Source organism: Dermacentor albipictus, chromosome 1 (assembly GCF_038994185.2).
Source record: "Dermacentor albipictus isolate Rhodes 1998 colony chromosome 1, USDA_Dalb.pri_finalv2, whole genome shotgun sequence".
Lineage (NCBI taxonomy): Eukaryota > Metazoa > Arthropoda > Arachnida > Ixodida > Ixodidae > Dermacentor > Dermacentor albipictus.
In genome coordinates this window covers 93,471,135-93,491,843 of record NC_091821.1, presented here as the reverse complement: position 1 = coordinate 93,491,843, position 20,709 = coordinate 93,471,135, and the positions used below count along the sequence as shown (strand labels likewise).

General features: G+C 43.6%; 1 protein-coding gene across 2 annotated transcripts in view; it reads right to left on the bottom strand.

Annotated features, from left to right (window-relative positions):
- LOC135902670 (nose resistant to fluoxetine protein 6-like) overlaps positions 1-20,709 on the bottom strand; it is a 75,426-nt gene that overhangs the window by 27,489 nt on the left and 27,228 nt on the right. For both annotated transcript variants that reach the window (XM_065432884.2, XM_065432885.2), the window contains exons 2-5: positions 7,655-7,866; positions 4,363-4,477; positions 2,237-2,324; positions 1,689-1,789 (exon numbers count right to left, since the gene is read on the bottom strand). In XM_065432884.2, coding sequence (XP_065288956.1) covers positions 1,689-1,789; positions 2,237-2,324; positions 4,363-4,477; positions 7,655-7,866 — 516 coding nt within the window. The remainder of the gene's footprint in view (positions 1-1,688; positions 1,790-2,236; positions 2,325-4,362; positions 4,478-7,654; positions 7,867-20,709) is intronic.

The window sequence follows — 20,709 nt, the reverse complement described above, 5'->3', positions numbered from 1 at the left end:
TATATATATATATATATATATATATATATATATATATATATATATATATATATATATATATATATATACATATATATATATATATATATATATATATATATATATCATACGCTTAATGTGGAGCACAGCAAGTATTCCCACCATAGCTTTCCTCACCGACACAAGCTTTTGGCATACTTCTTTATAAATTTTGCATTAAATGTTCTGCGTTATAGGCGATAGTTAAAACCTGCATAACATTTCTTTTTGAATAGCCTATTAGCCTCAATGCAAAAAATATCATAATAGTCTGAGTAGCTCATAGAATAGTGAACAGCATTTCTCGTTCACATAGGGCAGTCGTGTATTTTTTTGTTAACAGACGGCCTAAATTGCGAGTCACAATAAACGTCTGACAGAACATACGAAATCACGACTCTTGTACTGTCGCGCTGGAGTGCGAACCGACCCCGCCCAAAAGAAGAAGGCGATTTCCATAATACGGAGGCTACCTCGCTACGTTGAGCTACATCAAGGCCTTCGCCAGAAATGCGCCATTCAGGTTATACACCGTGTCCCATTTGTTGTAGGATTGTCCGGCTCATTCGGAGGCACGCTCACGACTTATAGCACACGTTCCCACACATAAGCCGGAAAGCATCGGAAAGTGCGGCCTGCAGCTTAGAAGAAAGAAGTGGGCCAAGCCAGGGTGGCTGTGGGCAGTTCTGTCAAAGATGCCGGCGCGGACACAGGCAACTGCTATTTTCGGCGTGGGGAAAACCACTGAGAAATGTCAACCAAAAGTCGTCCTTCATGGCACTGAGCCAAAAGCAAACATCTGTTTTTACCTTTTCTTATCTTTATACCAGAATAAAAAAAGCTTAAGGCAAAACGCACTATTCTCGTCTATTAGAACAGTGCAGCTGTTCGGGTTTGGCATTTAATGTGACAAACTAGAGCATTAGAAACTTCATTCGAAGGTTGAATACATTTTTTACAGCACTTTTTTTGTATGTGTCTTTCGGAACTCATGGCTGTTGTACGAAGCCTAAGCAACGCAACCATCGTGTATTTTTTCCTTTATTTGCCTTCGAAAAGTCAAGTTATGGAGTGGCCAAGGGCCGACACGAAGGTTAATTTAAAAAAAAAAGAAGCCGTAAAGCTAGTTTTATTTCCAGGTAGGTGCACGGGTATGTTACTTCTTTAATGCTACAGTATACCGAAGTTAGGAGTTGCCGTCGTCTGCCGTTAAAGAAAAGGACCAGCTTTTCATCGCTCGGCTTTTTCCTCTCAGATTGCGACAATAACCCAGCCGGAGTGTAGCTACCGTATATGCTTGACAACGATGGAGGTTTGGAACTGCCTGCTCCACTTTAAAGAATTGGAGGTCACTTGGAAAGGTCTTCCTTCTGCAGTGGACGTAAAAGGCCATTGGTGTAGCTGATGATGGAAGTTTTGGTCACAATAAAGAGACCAAATTAGGACGCAAACCAAAATTCTGCGTTTCCTATCTTTATTGTTTATATTAAGACTTCGCAACTGCGGCGGTAGATTTTCTTATTTATCTGTAGAGTTCAAGTTTTTCGCAATGTAATACGGCGTGGAAATAAAATTATGTAGTCATTATGAGACATGGATGAAGGAAAGAAAGGCCAGCGCTGTCTCATCAAGGGACCCTGCAGGGAAGCAACATTATTTTCATCACAGACCTTTCTCTTTCCCGTGCATTCTTGTCTTGAGAACAGTCCGTAACGCAACATCAGCCATCGTGCCCAACAGTACTAGAACTGCAACAGTGGCCAGCGTGTACCTAAATGGCAGAGGAAAGAAAACAGTAAGTACATCAGCCGCAGCGCACTCATGTTTATTTATATTTGAGGTACGTTATCCAAGTCACGTCATTACTCTGATACTATCAGCTAGTGCTTCTTGCAGCCTAAAAAACGCGCATTTCTTGTTTTCAATGTACACTGGAAATTAGTCTAAAAAGCAGGTATTATTTTCTTGTAAATGGTCTTCGGGTTTAAAAGGGCACTGCCTTCCATTTTTGGTGAAATGAATAACATCTGCTACGTTTTCGGACAGACAAAGGTATGGTAGCACCAAGGGATACGCACTCTGTGGCTATTTTGCTGATAAGCAGAAGTCAGCGTTCGATTCGCTAAATTTCAGCGCAATTCCACTAAAGCACAGGCGCGACACTTGCGAGGGTAAACGCTGTTTCGGCGAACACCGCGCGCACGCGCGCCCCACTCACAATATGCCGGCCTGCCAGCCGAGGACCTTGGTCTCGCCCGCAGCCTTGCAGCCTCGTACGCGGGCCTTCATTCCTATCTTCTTGCCGACTGCAAAATAAATGTCGCGTCAGCGAGGCGCTCATTCCTGGGAGCACCGGGAGTGCACGAGGAAAGTGTCCAAAACAAAATGAAATAATGAATAGATAAGAAGGTAACTATACGGCTGCAGAACACCTACCTATACCGAGCACGTTCGCAGTGCTTTCCGCGATTGCGAAACGTGGCTCCACCATCAACGCTTGGCAAAGGTGTCCCGTGTTTGCCTCGTTTGTGCCCCGTTCTGGCTCTTTTCAATCGCACTGTAAGACGCCGTCAGCGGTTTGAACTTCCGCGTCGTATATAACGACGTTTCGCAACACCTGTGGCCGGAATGAAGGGCCGCTTATGCCCTTGGCTAATCCCACGCTATACCTCGCTGCCGTTTAAACGACAGCACCGACCAGTTATTCCGTGAAACTGATACCTTCCCTGGTATCAGGGCTTCCCGCTTTCATCTTAAACTGCTCATCTCGTTCGCGTCCGCATGTTTTCGCGAGTGTATTACGGCGCATTTCACGTTTCCTCTCTTTATTCTTTGGTTATTTCATTTACCGCGTATGTTCACCTTTGAAATGTGCACGCATAAATCAAAGACCAAAAGCCCATTTTTTAAAAGTAGTTACTTTATTTCGTTCAACAATTTAGCATTATGGAGAGACCGGTGACAAAATTGTTGCCACCATTTCGATTATTATAGATAAATAAATAAATAAATAAATAAATAAATAAATAAATAAATAAATAAATAAATAAGTATACAAAATTAGCTTTGTAGAAGGCCCATCCATACATACCGTTGTAAGATACAAAAATTCTTATCTTGTGGACACATAATTGCCCCTCTAACTCGAATCCACTTTGCTGTAGTCAGGGTTGGGGAAACAGTGCACGGAAAACGTTAAGGAAGTTAATTTACCTTACTAGGAGTGCTTCATAAGCGAGCGTTAACTACAGCGCATAGACAGCCGGTTTGCTTGATTAAGAATAAATGTACCATAACACCATTGTTTTTGTCTGATTTCCACTCGCTAGTTTTGACACGTCGTACCATGCTTTGAATGATATAAGTTTACAAAAGAAAAACACATGCTTTCGCGTCATAAGGCAATGAATACTAGTACATTCAACGAGCACCCACCAACTACGTTTTTTTAGGCACTTTACAAATATGAGCCTACAAAGGATGCTCAACGTCTGCTACAGGAAAATGGGTCCGTATTCATAAAAACTTTTACACTAGAATTGCTCGTAAAAGAAATTTCCAGTCAATCCTGACTCTGGGTACATCATTAGCGAAGGCGACCGGCCAATCGCAAACAGAACTTATGACACTATGAATTCGTAAGTGGTTTCGGTCCACGATCTGGTTATTGTGTGTAATGTAATGAGTGTTTTGTTGGTTGTCACTTGTACATGCCGCAAAGATCTCTGTGTACAGTGCCTTAAAGATTTGCTGTGTAACAAGTGTTGTCCTATACGAGTGTGTGGCTTTCTGCATATTTCTGCATTGTTACTGTAACTCATAAAGTATGTTTATGATGTGCTATTTTGGTGTCCAGAATTGGTAGATCTTTCATGATGCCTTCTCCGTCACAATTTCTCTACTGTGCCGGTACTGTATGCGTAAAATAGGCAACAGGAAAGGGAAATCGAGGAGCAGGACTGATACGCAAACTCTGCATGCAATTGCTCGCTCCAATTCAGTGATGAGCAGAACCTAAAAGAGGTAAGAAAACACACACATATTGTTATTTTTCAAGACAATTTACTTGTTTCGTGCGCTTCTTACTGATTCGTCTTCACCACACAAGAAAAGTTCAGGTTGGTTAATTCGATATCAGCGGTACAACTGCCTTCAGAACTGTACGTATACACTTTGAACAACCATGATCCCTGGCGTTTACACGACTTTAGAACTAACTTATGTCGCGGAGTAGTAGTTCTCTTAAGACGCACCAGGGCGTGAATGAAAACAGAAATCGTGGCTACATGAAACTTCAATAGACTGACATTCTTTCTTAAAGCCGGGGAATACAGCTCAACGTACGTGTGTTGATGATGTACGAAAGGTCTTCTGCAGAACAGGTGGACGGAATGCATGCTGACTGCCGGACGCCATGGGCCCTCTTGTTCTTAATCCATTTCAGTGGGTTCCTGTAGTCCTGCGCCGCGAAGGGAAAAATACTTCGTTTGAACCTAAGCTAGAATTAATATCGAGGTCGTTGTGATTCTTGTTTACCGTAGCTATGAAGTTCCGTCTTCGCGACAGTAAGATGAAAATGCCAGACCGAGTTATTCCCGTGATTAAGAATGCAGAAGCGTGCATGTCGGGCCGCACCCGTGCGTGCCAGAAAATGAGTGTATCTTGGCAAGGAAGGACTAACCATCTGGGTGAATTGGCGACCAGCTATTACAAGGCGTACTATTTAAATGCAGCACTTAGAAGACTAACAAGCACAGCACGTCCAACGCCGCATTTGCATACCACTTAGGAACAATCTGCCGCTGTCAGCAACCTATAGTTTGAACAAAAAGAAAAGAAACTAGTTAGTATCTCTTCTTATTTTCAAGTCTGCGTAAATTGAAACTCTTCTGGATCCAGTTCACCTCAGGTCCATAAAAGAGTGCAGAAAACGGATGGTAGTAAGTATTCGAAGCTCCTAAGTCTGACGTTCCGTAGTGGTGGGGGCTCACTATGTAAACGTTCACCTCATTTGACCAGAAAAGCGAGCTTCAGGACCCTTCTACGAGCAGCGACTATTTAATCGAAACATCAAGCCTTGTTGCTCAATTCTGTGTACAAATACAGAAACGATACAAAACTTACTTGTGCAAACAACACTATCAGGAGCGTTTGTTTTGTTGGTATAGTCTATAAAAAGTTGGCGATTAGTGGCACTCTTGGAATGCGTATTTATATTGCTGAATGACGCAATTATAGATAACTATCTCGATGTGTAGTGGACATCAGCATCAATAACCATTCGTGGGTAAATACTTTGTCTTTAATTCGAACGCCTCTATAATTTTACGACTGCGCCCATATTAATCAAAAACAGTGGATTATCACATTTTGTTCCTAACTTATTTATGTGCAGAGTAAAATAACCTAAAGCAGGTGCATATTCCAACAATATAACTATAATTCACTTAGCAAAAGGGTCCGATGAGGCGTAGCACCTTGGCGCACGTGATGAGGAAGGAAGCATACAGCTGAAATCCCTGGGGCATGGAACCACTTGTAAGGCAACACCGGACTGCGTTGCAACACTGCACGTACCAATGTGCACAGAAGCTTGCAGCGGGCCACCCCCGGCAAAGCATGCATTGTGACTTTGCACGGTGGGCATTTTTCCTTCCGCAGCCTGTGACTCGAGGAAAAAGGAAACGCGAACGCAGACGTTTGTGCCACCTCGATGTGTCGTGTTGCTCGTTAGGGAATTCTAGATAGCTGTCCTTCGGGGGAAAAGAAAAAAAAAGAAAACTTTCTTCCAGTTCGAGGATCATTAAGGAGGCTTCAGGTTGGAGGAGCTCCAAGAATATGCACGCCTACCTGGCAATGCGGGCTCCGCACGCAAGCTGCTGAATTAAATAAACCCAAGCCGTGATTGCGAACGGCGCGCTTTCCTTTGACAATTATGCCGATAATAACCTACCATGTGCTGAGTCGCGAGCAGCCTGCTCGTTTGCCTCTTTGTTTTATCACGCGCACAGACTAAAAAGAAAAAAGAAAAGGAACAGAAGAAAGGAGACAACAAAAAGTAAAAGTAAAGCGAGTCCGGCAGGTCGCGTGATCTGGCGGATTTCTTGATGGCACTATTCAGCAAACTATAGTCATGGCCGCGGATCACGAACTGTAGCTGGCGCGGACCTGCATGTTGAATAACGACCACGTAGCGCCGTTTAATGACGGGGGGGGGGTGGCAGTCACGCGGCCCAATAGGGCCATGTAACGCCATCCATCTAGTCCAAGCTGGCACACGTGGCATTGTCTTGAAAGGCGAAGAAAAAAAATAAGAGGCTCGCATTTTGCTTCTCTGCTTAAGTGTTTCCTCTGAATGCATTTCGCAGGTGACCAAGAGTATCCGTGTGCATTCCGAGCGGTAGTACTCTGAAGGGCCTATCTGCACTTCGTCAGTGTATGAGCGAGCACGGGTATGCGGTCCAGTTTGCTCGTTCCTGTGCATTCATGTTCAGGGATGTGCACTAGGCCGCAACATGTGAACCGTGCAACTTATCCTTCTTTTGATCTTTTTTCTTTACGTATCCGCGTTCAGATGGGCCACATGTAGTGGCCCCAGCAATGTAGTGCAGCGATGTTAACCTTGGGATCCCGCACGAAGGCCGGGCTCATTAGGAGGCTGCAAGGGCACCAGATGCATTACCTCGGAAATGACGAAGCCGGCCGCGGGAGTAGATAAAGTGAAGTAGTAGTTTTCAGCAACCTCGAAAGCCAACGGAAAACCAAGCGCCGACCTCAGGATACACAAGGTGATAGCACATTTTAACAACTCGTGTCGTCTGAACAGCGCGCTCAAGACGAAAGGCTGCAGTATAAGCGGAAGCTCCTCGAGGGGCACTGCTTTTTCCCATGACGTAACAGAATTGCATCATTCGTGCTAATCGTACATAGTCACGTCATGCGCTTTACGTTAATTGTGATAATTGCTTGTATAAGTTTCTGCATGCAAAGCGCAGACGCGGTGGCTGCTCCAAAGTGCGCTTGCGCGGCCAGTTGAGCACAGGCCCCCTCCTACTCGCACTGTCCAGTATACTTGTGCAACACCCCCTGATCAACGACTACACTCAGCGCCATTGCTTCAGCCATCGGGATTGGAGACGACGACAGCCACTCGTAACCACACGTGTGTCGTCATCCACAGCAGCACCGTCATTTCATTGCGCAGCGAGAGGCGTGAGTGTAGCTGCTCGCGCTCAGAAGCGAAGTTTCACTAGCTTGCCCCGGCAGAGACAGCCAACACAGCGCATAGCGAATGCTAAGGAAGCGCAGAGACCCCTTTGGTGTTTCGGTTATAATGAAGACGAAAAAAAGTATGTCGGACATCTAGAGATTTAAGGAGCAAAGAGGTTGCTCATTCAGTTGAGAGAAATATCGATACATGATAGGACGAATGATACTCGTAGAGCCAGTAAAGCTGGGAAGCCAGGCCCACGAGCTATACTTTATAACGTTCTCTTAGCCATTGGCATTTGTGCAGAACTCTGGGCGAAATATTTTCCCATTCAAACAAGCGTTTTGGCTTTCCGGAGATTCCCACCGAGACCTCCAGCTACTCCACTACGCGGCGGTCGCCACAGACCGCGGTACAGGCACTGACCCTAAAATATCCCTTCTCCTGGAACCTGGCCACCATTTTGGTGATGAAGGTGTTGTTCTTGAAGTTCATGTAGACGGTGCAGAAGCGGCCGGTGAAATCTCGCTCGCCGTACATGTTGTCGACGCTGGTGGCGAGGCACTCGTCGAAGTTGCCCAAGTCACCGATTGTGCCCACCAGCAGACCCGACGCCACTTTGCCCGAGGCGTCCAGCACTGCGCGGGAGGAACGAGAAGGACGCATGTATACACGTATGGGTGCAATTCTCTGGCGACAAACATACCAGGGAATCTTCGGTATTAGAAAGAGGCTTACATGGATCTTCTGTGGCAGACCGTGAGATTCTGTCGCGGCTGAACTACATGAAGAGGTGGAACTTGCACCAGAAATAGCAGTGCGATGCTAGATGATTAACATTTTCACTAATGAACTATTCAATAATATTTTAAGGGCAGGGAGAAAAAAAGCTGTACGTAATATGGGTTAGTAATTGCTCAAGTCCCTCAATTAAGATGCTCGCTGGCAGGCTCATCATTGCCGATTCGATGTTAACCGGCCAGGTACTGTTGATCGCCAGCTTATATTGTCTGAGTCAGCCACTCACACAAGCCGTGGGCAGGCTTACCTTGGTTTCGGAGTGTAGTCATGGAGGCTGGGGTACACATTTCCATATAAATTATGTGCTCTTAGGGTGCCCATTGCAGTTGTTTGCACTTTGGTGGGCGAGCTGTTACCAATGTGCCCATGAAGTGGTTCCTCAATGACGTTAATAAAGTATTCGTTATAGTGCGAGCCTGATACGTGCCCCAACTGCGAAAGTTAAGCCAAAAAGTATTGAAGTCCATATCTAGTTAACAAAAATACTGTGCTTAGTGATAGTTTCGAGCAATGTGTCCCCCATATTAGTGGCGATATTTCTTGATGTTCGAGTTAACACTTATCTGCGCTGTATTTTCAGTGCTTATAAGTGTTTAATGAAACACTGCATTCCGAAGATATACAAGTTTCTAGAAACTGGTGCGAACCACAGTGTTTCTGCTAAACGGATATTACTTCGTTACGGCTCGTCTGAAATTTCACAGCGGGGACATGTCGCCTAATATGAATAATCAAAGTTAATTAATGAAACTATGTTAATTAGTTAACATCGCACTCCAATTTCTCGTGCAATTATATTCGCCTGTTTATCTAATCCAGCTGTCACATACAACACAAACACACACACACATGTTATAGTGCTACCGTCTTTGGGCGTTTGTTTACACTTCGCCGCTACGCCCTCTGAGCGCCATGCATTAATCCAACGTTGCGTGTAGTTGCTCAGCAAAAAAACGTTTTCAGCACTAAGAATAATAGCGACATCTTTGTTATTGAAGTGATTATACACGGGGTGACCTTTTTTTAAGCTTTCGGGAATACTTAAAGATCACCTGTGACCAGTACAATTATTCTTCTCCTTGAGCTGGGTTGTTCGAAGTGGCGGACATTACTAGAACGAGAAATCGAAACACTAACTCATAACTACCTTCTTAAATAATTACGTTATGGCACACATTGCAGTCACAAATTGTAGCCGGTGAGCTGCAACACGTATCCACTTGAAGTGAAGCTCCAGGATGGCACCAGTTTCGAGATATTATTTTCCACAATGTGGGAGGAAATGCAGGAACGCTCCAGTTACTTTTCGACTTCAATACATAAAAGAGCGATGTTAAAAAAGTAAGTGGAACAGCAGTGCATTTTTACAGCTTATTTGGAGGTGCATGTCTCCAAACTGGCGTCATTCTGGAAAATTATTCCAAGTGGATGCGCCTTGCAATTTCACCGGCTAGAATTCATAAATTTCGGTATGTGCCATAAACTAACTACCTAAGAAGTTAATTAGTGATTTTTAAAAATTAGTTGAGTAGGTGTGTCGATTTCTCGTGCAAGTTATTTATTTATTTATTTATTTATTTATTTATTTATTTATTTATTTATAAATACCGCAGCCCAGAAGGGCTATTGCAGGAGTGGGTGAATACAAAATGTGGAAAATACAAATCACTATACAAAAGAAGCATATGTGAGTAACATGGCTAAGGGGAGCACTCAATAGCATCTCCAAATTCTCTATGTGGTAAACAACGGATGGAACCAGGTAGGTCCTTGCAGAGTTCAATTGTCCTAGGAAAAAAAGTGTATTTAAAAGTGTTGGTGTGAGCAAAAAAGACAGATAAGTTTAAGTCATAGCTGTTTCTCGTGATTAGGGGCTTTGCACGGGTCAGATATGTTTTAGGGGAAGCATAATGTGGAGAGTAAAATAGAGAGTGTAGAAGTTTCAGAGAATTAATGTGACGACGGTGGGAAAGAGGGGTTAAACCGAGCATATGCAGATGAGATGACGGTGAAGACATTCTGTCATAACGGTGGTGTATGAAACGAAGCGCCTTTTTCTGAACAGCTTCAATTTTGTGGATGTCCGAAATTTTGTAAGGGTTCCATGTGGTAGCCGCATATTCAAGAATAGGTCTTACAAGTGTTTTGTATGTAATGAATTTAGTTTCTTTGGGGGCAGCACGTAGGGTTCGGGTTACGTAACCAAGTTTTTTTAGTGCTTTGTTGCAAGTTATTAGAATATGTTCTGACCAGGATAACCTTGGAGTGAAAAGGAGGCCTAAATACTTATATTCATATGCGCGCTGCAGAAAAGTGGATTTATAGGAGTAATTGAAATATGAGCAATTAGCATGCTTGTGAAAGGACATGGCGACTGTTTTCTTAAAGTTAATGTTCCCCTCCCTGAGTAATCTAGCTCAAGGACTAAAATTATGTTATCGGCAACAGGTGACATGCACGAGCTCCATTGTGGCGTTTCTACCAAAATTAACATTAAAAGAAAGTGAACAGTAAAAGACAGAGGCTAGAACATCTATCCTGCCGTACTACACGGATAGAAACCAGCCCAAGCTCAGTTGTGCACAATGAGAGAGGCCGCTTATGAACAAGTTTTAGATTTAGATTTAGATTTTATTATAGTAATATTGTACGTTCCAGCAAATACAACATAAGTTGCACGATACAACGTCCCAAAGTTAACCACTGTCAGGGGGATACCTTAGGAGGCAGCAGACATAATAAAACAATTACTTAATTTTTTTCTTGACTCAGCGATTATCGCATTCTGTTTCTGACCAAAATGCAAGTGTTGGTTCCCTGCTGCGCAATTCGAAAGGGGCCGGAATTTAGGGATGCTCAAATATTTAAGCTTGGGTAGTGATTTCGGCTAGTTAGCTTTCAATTGTGTATCTTTGACATTAGCGCAACTCAGAATGAGTGAAGGAATATAGAAAAACAGTAATCGGTACAAAGGAAGTCGCTAAACTTTCAACTGTTTACTACGTGACGTCTGAATTGCCTTTATACAAAGTGAACAAAACTGTAATGAGGAAATATAAATTGCACAACGCTGCTTTCGCCATATTTTCTTGACAATATATCGTATAAACTGCGGCTGTATGCAGATAAGTAGCATAAAAAGTAAGAGAAAAAAAGTCGTGTGTCGGACTATATGACAGCTTTATTTGAAGTTAACGAACAAGTCACAGGTTGTGCAGACTTGCTTCCGAAAGTCCTCACATAGCCATATCAGCCTCAGGTCGCAACGAAAACGCATGCAATAGTTTTAATATATATATATATATATATATATATATATATATATATATATATATATATATATATATATATATATATATATATATATATATATATATATATATATATGGGTCATTCCATCTCAAGTGTACTCGGTGTTTTATCGACCATCTGCGATTCTGCTGAAAAAAATCACACTGTATTACCTCAAAGTGCGAAGTAATTATTCAAGCGATGTTTCTTGAAAAAAAAATTTCTAATGCCCTGAGGACGCTTTGAAGATTGCGCACACAAGTGAAACTGTGCCAGGTAGAAAAATTTCTACAAAGTTATTGCTTTGACCTGTTACTGCGAATATTTTTTGAAATAGTCGCCAGACGGTGCTCTTTCGTGACTATTGTCGTTTATTACTTTTTGTTTTAATTTACATAATTTTTAGCCGTAAGAAAAAGTCGACAATTGCCCCTTTTTAAATATTTTTTATAAAAGAAAGTAACGTTTCCACGAGGAATATATTGACAATAGGGGCTTGGTATGTGTGTATACTAGATGATAAAAATATTCGTATAAGAAATAAAGCCTAAGCTTTTGCTTAATGTCATGGTAAATATGAAAAAAATTACGTTCTGACTCAATTTGTGGCTTCATTTTCGCAATGTAGCGTTCCAAGTAAAAATATGGCATAGTCGGCATCGGATAGTATGCTTTGTTGTCTATCTATGTACAAAGATTCAAAAGATTAAATTTTGTTTTAAGCGAGAAAAAAATTTTTGAACTGCACAATCACAAGGTTGCGTGGAGCATCTCTTTGCTTCGCCTTCACTGCATAGCACGTCGGCCGGTGTTTCAGTCTCGCTCATTTTACGCGCTTCTTCTTTTTCTTTATGAAGACGAGGTCTTTTTTGGCGACTTCAGGTTGATTTGCGGTTCGTGGGGACTGAGTTTCTGGCCATTGTCATCTTGTAAGATTATATAATTGCAGGCCTTCTAGTGCACGTAGGACAACAAATAGGCGTCTGAGTTAAGCTTGGAACGTAAAAGATGCAGAAAGTTAGTGTGCTAATATATACGGAGAAGTTATAACGCGTAATTCTTAAAAAATACGGTGAAATAAGTTCGATCAACATGCCACCAGTCACTAAAAACGCGCCAGAACAGGAACCAGAACTGTGGCTTTATTCAACGAACAGGCGATTTGTGGCGTTCTGCTAAACCTAAAACAACGAAAAAGGCCACTGGCCGGCTTGATACCTAGAATGTCTGCGAAGCGGCCTTAAATGTCTGGTTGGAACACGTATTCGTATCGTAAACGCGTGCCGCGATGCCACCCACCGAGGCTGGGAAAGCGACGTCAAGACGACGGGAGGAGCGTGTATTACGAGCAGACGATAGGTGTGTCGTCTGTTACTGCTCCGCTTTATCCCAGGCAAAGCTACAGCTGTCACAGAAGCAAACCGGCGTTCATGTTTACAGTTTCTTTCCGATGATCAAGGTGTGAAGAAAATGTATCAAGTCGACAGACTGGACGACAGTTTTGGTGCGTCTTCAGCTTCTGGGAATTCAGGTACATGGATTTGCGTAACAATTCATGGCACGTTTAAACTACACGATGTCTCTAGTTCATGTATTTCCTCTCCAGGACAAGAGGTGATTTTAACGCCATTGTGTTGCCGGATGCACATAAAAATTCTAGCCTTACATTCGTAGGAGGACGAAAAAACGGGGCCGTAAAGTTGAATTACGTTTCTTGCTCTTTTTGCGTGCCACAGGTGGCTTATAAAGCCACATTTCTGGTTCCTGTTCTGGCGCGTTTTTAGTGACTGGTGGCATGTTGATCGAACTTATTTCACCGTATTTTTTAAGAATTACGCGTTATAACTTCTCCGTATATATTAGCACACTAACTTTCTGCATCTTTTGCGTTCCAAGCTTAACTCAGACGCCTATTTGTTGTCCTACGTGCACTAGAAGGCCTGCAATTATATAATCTTACAAGATGACAATGGCCAGAAACTCAGTCCCCACGAACCGCAAATCAACCTGAAGTCGCCAAAAAAGACCTCGTCTTCATAAAGAAAAAGAAGAAGCGCGTAAAATGAGCGAGACTGAAACACCGGCCGACGTGCTATGCAGTGAAGGCGAAGCAAAGAGATGCTCCACGCAACCTTGTGATTGTGCAGTTCAAAAATTTTTTTCTCGCTTAAAAAATTTAATCTTTTGAATCTTTGTACATAGATAGACAACAAAGCATACTATCCGATGCCGACTATGCCATATTTTTACTTGGAACGCTACATTGCGAAAATGAAGCCACAAATTGAGTCAGAACGTAATTTTTTTCATATTTACCATGACATTAAGCAAAAGCTTAGGCTTTATTTCTTATACGAATATTTTTATCATCTAGTATACACACATACCAAGCCCCTATTGTCAATATATTCCTCGTGGAAACGTTACTTTCTTTTATAAAAGATATTTAAAAAGGGGCAATTGTCGACTTTTTCTTACGGCTAAAAATTATGTAAATTAAAACAAAAAGTAATAAACGACAATAGTCACGAAAGAGCACCGTCTGGCGACTATTTCAAAAAATATTCGCAGTAACAGGTCAAAGCAATAACTTTGTAGAAATTTTTCTACCTGGCACAGTTTCACTTGTGTGCGCAATCTTCAAAGCGTCCTCAGGGCATTAGAAATTTTTTTTTCAAGAAAAATCGCTTGAATAATTACTTCGCGCTTTGAGGTAATACAGTATGATTTTTTTCAGCAGAATCGCAGATGGTCGATAAAACACCGAGTACACTTGAGATGGAATGACCCATATATATATATATATATATATATATATATATATATATATATATATATATATATATATATATATATATATATATATATATATCACCTCTCCTGGTGTGGAAGTTGTAACGTTATGCATATAAGTGTGTTATGTTTAAAAATTAATGAAATGTGTTGTACAGCCAGAAGCGATGGACCAACAAGTGATGATAATAAGCTACCCGTTCGTCCGTTGCGACGTCTACGGTAGCTTGGAATCTTTCTGCGACGTAAATGCGCCGCATACAATTAATTTATTGTCGTAAATATGATGAACGGAGTGCTGATTTGGACGAGTTGGCAACGCGAACCAAAGCAGAATTTCAGCGCAGAATAACAGAAAAATCACGGGAACAAAAACAGACAGAGCGCTCGGCCTAAGTTTTCCTTTCCGTAATTATTGTGTAACTCTGCGCTGAAACTCTGCTAATGATTCGTGAACATGGTATTGATGGCACAAATGTTTTTGTTGCAGCGTATAATTAGCAATAGAAAATGCAGAAGCTTCCCTGTTGGCATATTCTAAGAAACAGTAACGCAGGCTTAAATATCTACCTCGTTCGTCTAGCTTGCAACACCTTAAGACATGTTGTCTGTTCGAGTAAAATAAGCTAATGACGATCCGCAGAGCACTCCCTCTGTGCAAGCTTGTCTTTCTTATTCGTTTTTTTTAATTGACTGTACTGTAAAAACTGCGGAAAACATACGTGACGTGAACCATATCTTTAAGCTTGCTGTGCACGGACACCAGCGCCACTATAGCCTCTTCGTCGTGAAGTTGAGGGCGCGGAGCCTTTTCCTCGGCAATAATAGAATACCCGCGCTTGAGACGGTCAGCGCCTGCATCACGAGGCCACTGGGATGGCGGCACAATTCACAAGCAGGAAGTATAACGACGCCTCAGAGGGTGTCACTCGAGGAGGGCATGAGGAACTGCGTCTTCCGTCTAGAGCGCGGTTCTGGCTCAGGCGAGACAGGAATAGCTTCATTTGCAACCTTGAGTCGCTGTTGTGCACCTAAGGAGTCTATAAGGAGACACAAGTGAAAAATAAAGAAATGTCGTGTAATTAATTATCGGGGGATAATTGCGCTCCACATTCAACTGCTCGACCATATTCGATGGCGAGGAGCCTGCCACGCAACCGGGTCTCTGTTACGAGGCAAATTTTGTCTGCTTCTCTATCGTGCCGAATTGCGGTGCGCTGCCACCGTCACGGTTAAAATTGGGGTATTTTACGTATGTGCTATGCTCCACTTTTCAAAGCACGCAGATAGAAAGCGATCTTTTTTTTTTTGCAGCCATTCTATAATTTTCAGTGCCAAGAAAGGCTTGGGTAAATAGACTACCGTGGATACATGTAACTGTAGATCGCATGCACAGTTACATTAATCCACAGTAGTTTATTTACCTCATTAGTATCAAGCAAATGGAACATTTACTCGAGTTTATCGAGAAAAAAGAAAGGCATGGCTGATATTACACGCTCGATAACAACGACACGTCTCAAGCCAGATCAGTCTGGAGGCCTTCACGTCGAATCGGAGCTGAAGTCAACACGGGAATGCTAATTGTGCGTTTAGGCTTACTTAAAAAATACTGTGCTAAGACAATACGATAACAATGTGTCAGGGAACGATCGATGGTCGCAAAATTAAAAAGAGAACGTAGATTTTGTTCTTGTAGCCATGAATATAGCAAAAGTTCATGCAGCCTTCGCGAAAGAGCTCATGGACGCATGCCAGAGCATATCCTCTCATTACTTGTCACAAACATGCTGACTATTATGAGACGACACCAAAGACTTTCACTCGGTGTATGTTATAAGAGTGAATACACCATAGAACCTTGAGGCGCAATAACCAGAAGTGTGATAATTTGCCACTACGTGCTTTAATTAACACCTCCCACTAACTTGCCGGTAATCCTTGTTTATGGTGTGCCCTTGACACCAACTACCATGTGAGGCCCCCTACAAAATCTCAGTAACTATTATAAGTTTCTAATCGTTTAAAAAAGTTATAAGACAATAACATTGGGGCAGTGGCACACGGGGTTCTAAAGTATACATCGCACCAGCTTTGTTCACATGCTTGCGCAAATATCTAGGTGTAGCCTCCGCAGACTTGGGCGCTTCCCACAGAAAATGTGTTGGAACGTTCATTCGCATGCTCGAAATCGGGTCTCCGGTTGATTCAGGGCCTGCTGTCGGGTTCCCCAGACTTGTCTTTTTATCGAGCCTCCCAAGAAATCACATGGACTCAATTCAACGTCTGCTAAGGAGAGCAGTTGTTTTCCTGAAGACGACAAGGCCCTCTGTCGAAACGTTGGCTACAGCGACATTCATTGATCCGTCAGTGTTGATATTACGGGACTGAGCAGGAAGAGGAGGTAAGAGAATTTGTTAGTTTCAACGGAAGTAAGGCTTCAGTCTACGACTCCTTTGGTGAGCACATGCTGCCTATTGCCTAGCGCATTCCTAATGTGCTGAACCAGGAACAGTCTTTCTACTTTTCCGAACACCCCCGGGATTTTGGTCCCCTCCTGTATGGCTAATGTATATTTGCATCCATTAGGTATTGCTTATACATATAAGGTTCCCTACAGTTGTGTTGTAGTCCGATGATAGACCCACTTTCCCCGTGTTTACGGTTCTACGTCTGAGGTGGTCGGTTTGCAGTAGTTTATTGGCGTTGCTTTGATCCCAGAGACGCTACAGTGGGTAGCGTACATGCATGCAGAGCTGTGTTTTTAGTTCGGCACCCGTATGGGTAACTTGTTATAGTGTTAAGCATACAACAATGCAAAACAATTACACCCACCTTGCAGCTGTTGCGAACCATAATCTCGACCACATTCTCTCTGTTTTGTTTTATTTCGCTCATGAAATTCTCAACAATATCATTGCAATTTTTCCACCCTTTATAGAAAGGCAGAAGGCATCTACTACGCATGCTCCAATCGTAACCTAAACGAAATTAATCGTAAGTACAGAAGGGACAAACGTCTGGCGTCGACGAAAACGCGCTAGACCACAGGAACTGGTCTTGCATATATTTGGTAGCAGACGCTTTTCTTGCTCTGTTGCTCCCTCGTTATAGCTTCCTCTTGACTCATTACCATGGTAGTATTTAAGTAGAATAGCGAACACCTTCTTATGTGTGAAATTTTTATGCAGATGAATAACTCATTTATATTCAAATTGTTAGTAATCTTGCAAACTTTCGTCACCGACAGATCCACTACGTTCAACTGTCAAATGCATAGACAGTAGTGACAAGAGGAAATACAGAAATAAAGAAAACATATGCAGGTGCTATGAAAAGTACAGTTGTGATAAAATGCATGAGAAAGAACGGCGAATCGGGCTATCCAGACCATTGCTTCGCCCAGTAATTAGCGCCATCTTTTTTATCTCTGCACTCCAGATGCTTCTCAGATAAGGTATATAGCTGCAAGTTTCGATAATCCGTCTCTGTACGTATACACTCTAAGAACAGTTCACACCCTTTGGAGTGCCCCTTCTGCCACACAACGATAATCGTCATCTGCCTTGATGCGTTTCCTTTCTTTCACGCTAACCCGCCGTGGTTGCTCAGTGGCTATGGTGTTGGGCTGCTGAGCACGAGGTCGCGGGATCGAATCCCGGCCTCGGCGGCCGCATTTCGATGGGGGCGAAATGCGAAAACACCCGTGTGCTTAGATTTAGGTGCACATTAAAGAACCCCAGGTGGTCAAAATTTCCGGAGTCCTCCACTACGGCGTGGCTCATAATCAGAAAGTGGTTTTGGCACGTAAAACCCCAAATATTATTATTATTTCTTTCACGCTGCCAGCCCGGTACTTTTCAGTGACGAACGGCATGCGCGTTATCAGCATGATAGCATTTCCTATCGGCAATGCTATCATCTTGATAACGCGCGTTACTGGAAAGTGCCGGGCTGGCAGCGTTAGAGGAAACGCATCAAGGCAGATGACGATTATCGTTGTGTGGCAGAAGGGGCACTCCAAAGTGTGTAAACGGTTCTTTGTAGAGTCACCTCAGACGTCTATAAGCAACTGCATGGTGAACCTTTCATGTGGACGGCTGGCACATAGCGCTGCACGTAACTAGCTAGATAATCCATCCCGGATACGCGTACGGCGCGCAGGTAGCTGCACTGCGCAGTCTTGTTACGCAAACCATGCGTGCAAGGCCGATTCCTTCGGATTAGCCTTGCGTAATTACGAGTGAAATACGGTAGCGAAAGTGCGCCGCTTGCGTCTTCCTGCAACCCAGAGTGCGCGAGTGGTTACGCTGAATGGCCACTTTAAACTTGCTCTGGTTCGAGCGTACCTAGATGACTTCGGGCGTTCTCTGTTGGGCGCGTTCAAATGGGCTCGAGATCGCAGATAGGGCCACATTCAGCGGTCACACACAGAAGAGCGGAAACGCAGAAAGGGCGCTACGGCTCAACGCAGTGACGTCGCCGTAAGAAGGCTGATGTATTCTATCGGTACTTGACGTCACGTACGCACTCACGTAGCGCGTGTTCTTCCAAGCTAGTCGCGTATGGCATACATGAATGAATGAACACTCATTCTCAAGACCACGTCAGGTGCGGAAAAGAAAAGCGACGTTAGATAACGACAATATAGTCTAGATTTCAGTACAATTGCGAAATAGGTGCGTCAACAGGCTGGCGATTGTATCGTCATGTAGTTGTCAAGCTTACTGGCTTCACCGGATGGCTTAACCCTTTTGTGCCGTTGTTATCTTTTCGTCGAAAGTAAGTTCAGCAGAAGGAAAAAAAGAGACCACTTACTGCGCGTTCGTGCTCTTACACTGTGGTGATCTTAAACGATAGCGCAAATAATGTAGTCGGCCTTAACTCTCGCGGGCTTTTGCGAAGTGTGCTTTCTGTGTCTGTTGGTCTCGAGATAGGTGCTGAAGCTATAGTGACGCATAGTGGAAAAAGTGCGGCATACACAAACGTTAGGTCCCCTTGGACGAGCGCGCATGCTATACACTATTGTTGTCTGCTTTCAGACCACATGGTCTGAGAATTTGTTGTGAACAGGTTAAGTTCTCCATTTCTCTTCCTTAATAAACATCGTAAACATGTTGAGGCTGTCGGAAAAGTAAAAAAAAAAGATGAAACATGGGGTTTAATGTCCGGAATCAACACACAGACTACGAGCGACGCTATAGTGGAGGGGTTCCAAATGAATTGTGACCACCTCGGGCTATTCAGCGTGCACAAATAGCACAGTACACAAGCGCTCTTGCTATTCCTTCAGAATGCGGCCGCCACGGCCGGGAACCCCACCCGCGACCCCGCGCTCAACAGCAGGACGCCATAGCTGAGCAACAGTAGCAGGTCTCTCGGAAACGTTCGATCGGGTGTTAAGACAACGCTCCCCGAGACTTTCTAATTAACGCCTCTGGCCTTTATTGTAATAAGTTAATGCCAGCGTGTACCAGCACGTTGTGTTGAATTTTAATTGCCATGACAATTATATGGACACTCCAGGCACAGTTTTACCGTCGCCGTTGTAGTGATGTTCTATATAAAGTCCACGGGCGATAACACCGTCGCCGCACGTTGTATGCTGCATGTGCAAGTTAAAGCACGCGACAGCAGCCCACGATCGCGGCTCAGTCTGGCGCGCGCGAACGAAGAAAGCGGCGAGCAAACGCGCTTTCTTCAGTCGCGCGAAAAGGCCGTGGGAGAATGGGAGGGCGGGAGGAGGGGCGGTGTTGTGCTCCGGCAGCAACTGCGCATTTCGCCATCGGGCGCAAGGAGAAATGACGATCGCGGCTCAATCTCGTGAGCCATTTATGGAGGAAAGCGGGGAGGCAGCACGGGAGGGAGGAGGCCTGCTTCGGCTCCGCCAACAAGTGCGTACTTTGCACGGCCACTCTTGAAAGGGATCTGCAGACAGCTCATACCTTTGTGCGCGCTGTTTTCTCGCTGCTACTGCATTGAAGCGATAGACCGCAAGAGGGTCACTTAGCTCGCTGCTGCTGCCGCGCATGCTGACACCAGCGTTTCGGCAGCGAGTGTCCGCGTTCATGGAGGGGTATGTGTTCCTGATTGCTTGTGCGCGCTGGCACCATGCTTGTTAATTCAGTTCGTTAGCGAATGTTTCCAAGTTTATACGGCCGATAAAACTTCTATCGTTAGTTCGTATAGCTGTCCACTAATTTGCTATCGCAACCGGTACTCCGCCTTTCCGGCAAAACTGTGACTTTTTTTAATAACTATTTCACTTATAAGGCCAGAGCAAAAAAAAAATGCGCATCCAACACAGAACTTGGAACCTATGTGATGCGAAGCTTTGGTGAAGCGGTTATTTCAAATGTTACAAAACTGAATGTGATACGTAAAATTATTTTTATTGCCATCCTATGCAACGTCCAATCTCGCGTGATGTTTAGGCGCTATACCGTTTCACAAGCTATGCCGAAGTGCAAACAGCAGTACACGCGAACGCACACTGTGAAAATTCGACACAATGATGTAACGAGGAAAAAGGCGGTGTCTGATGTTTGTCGACCGAAGCATCGTGACTAGAGGCGTATGCAGGAAGAAGTACGACG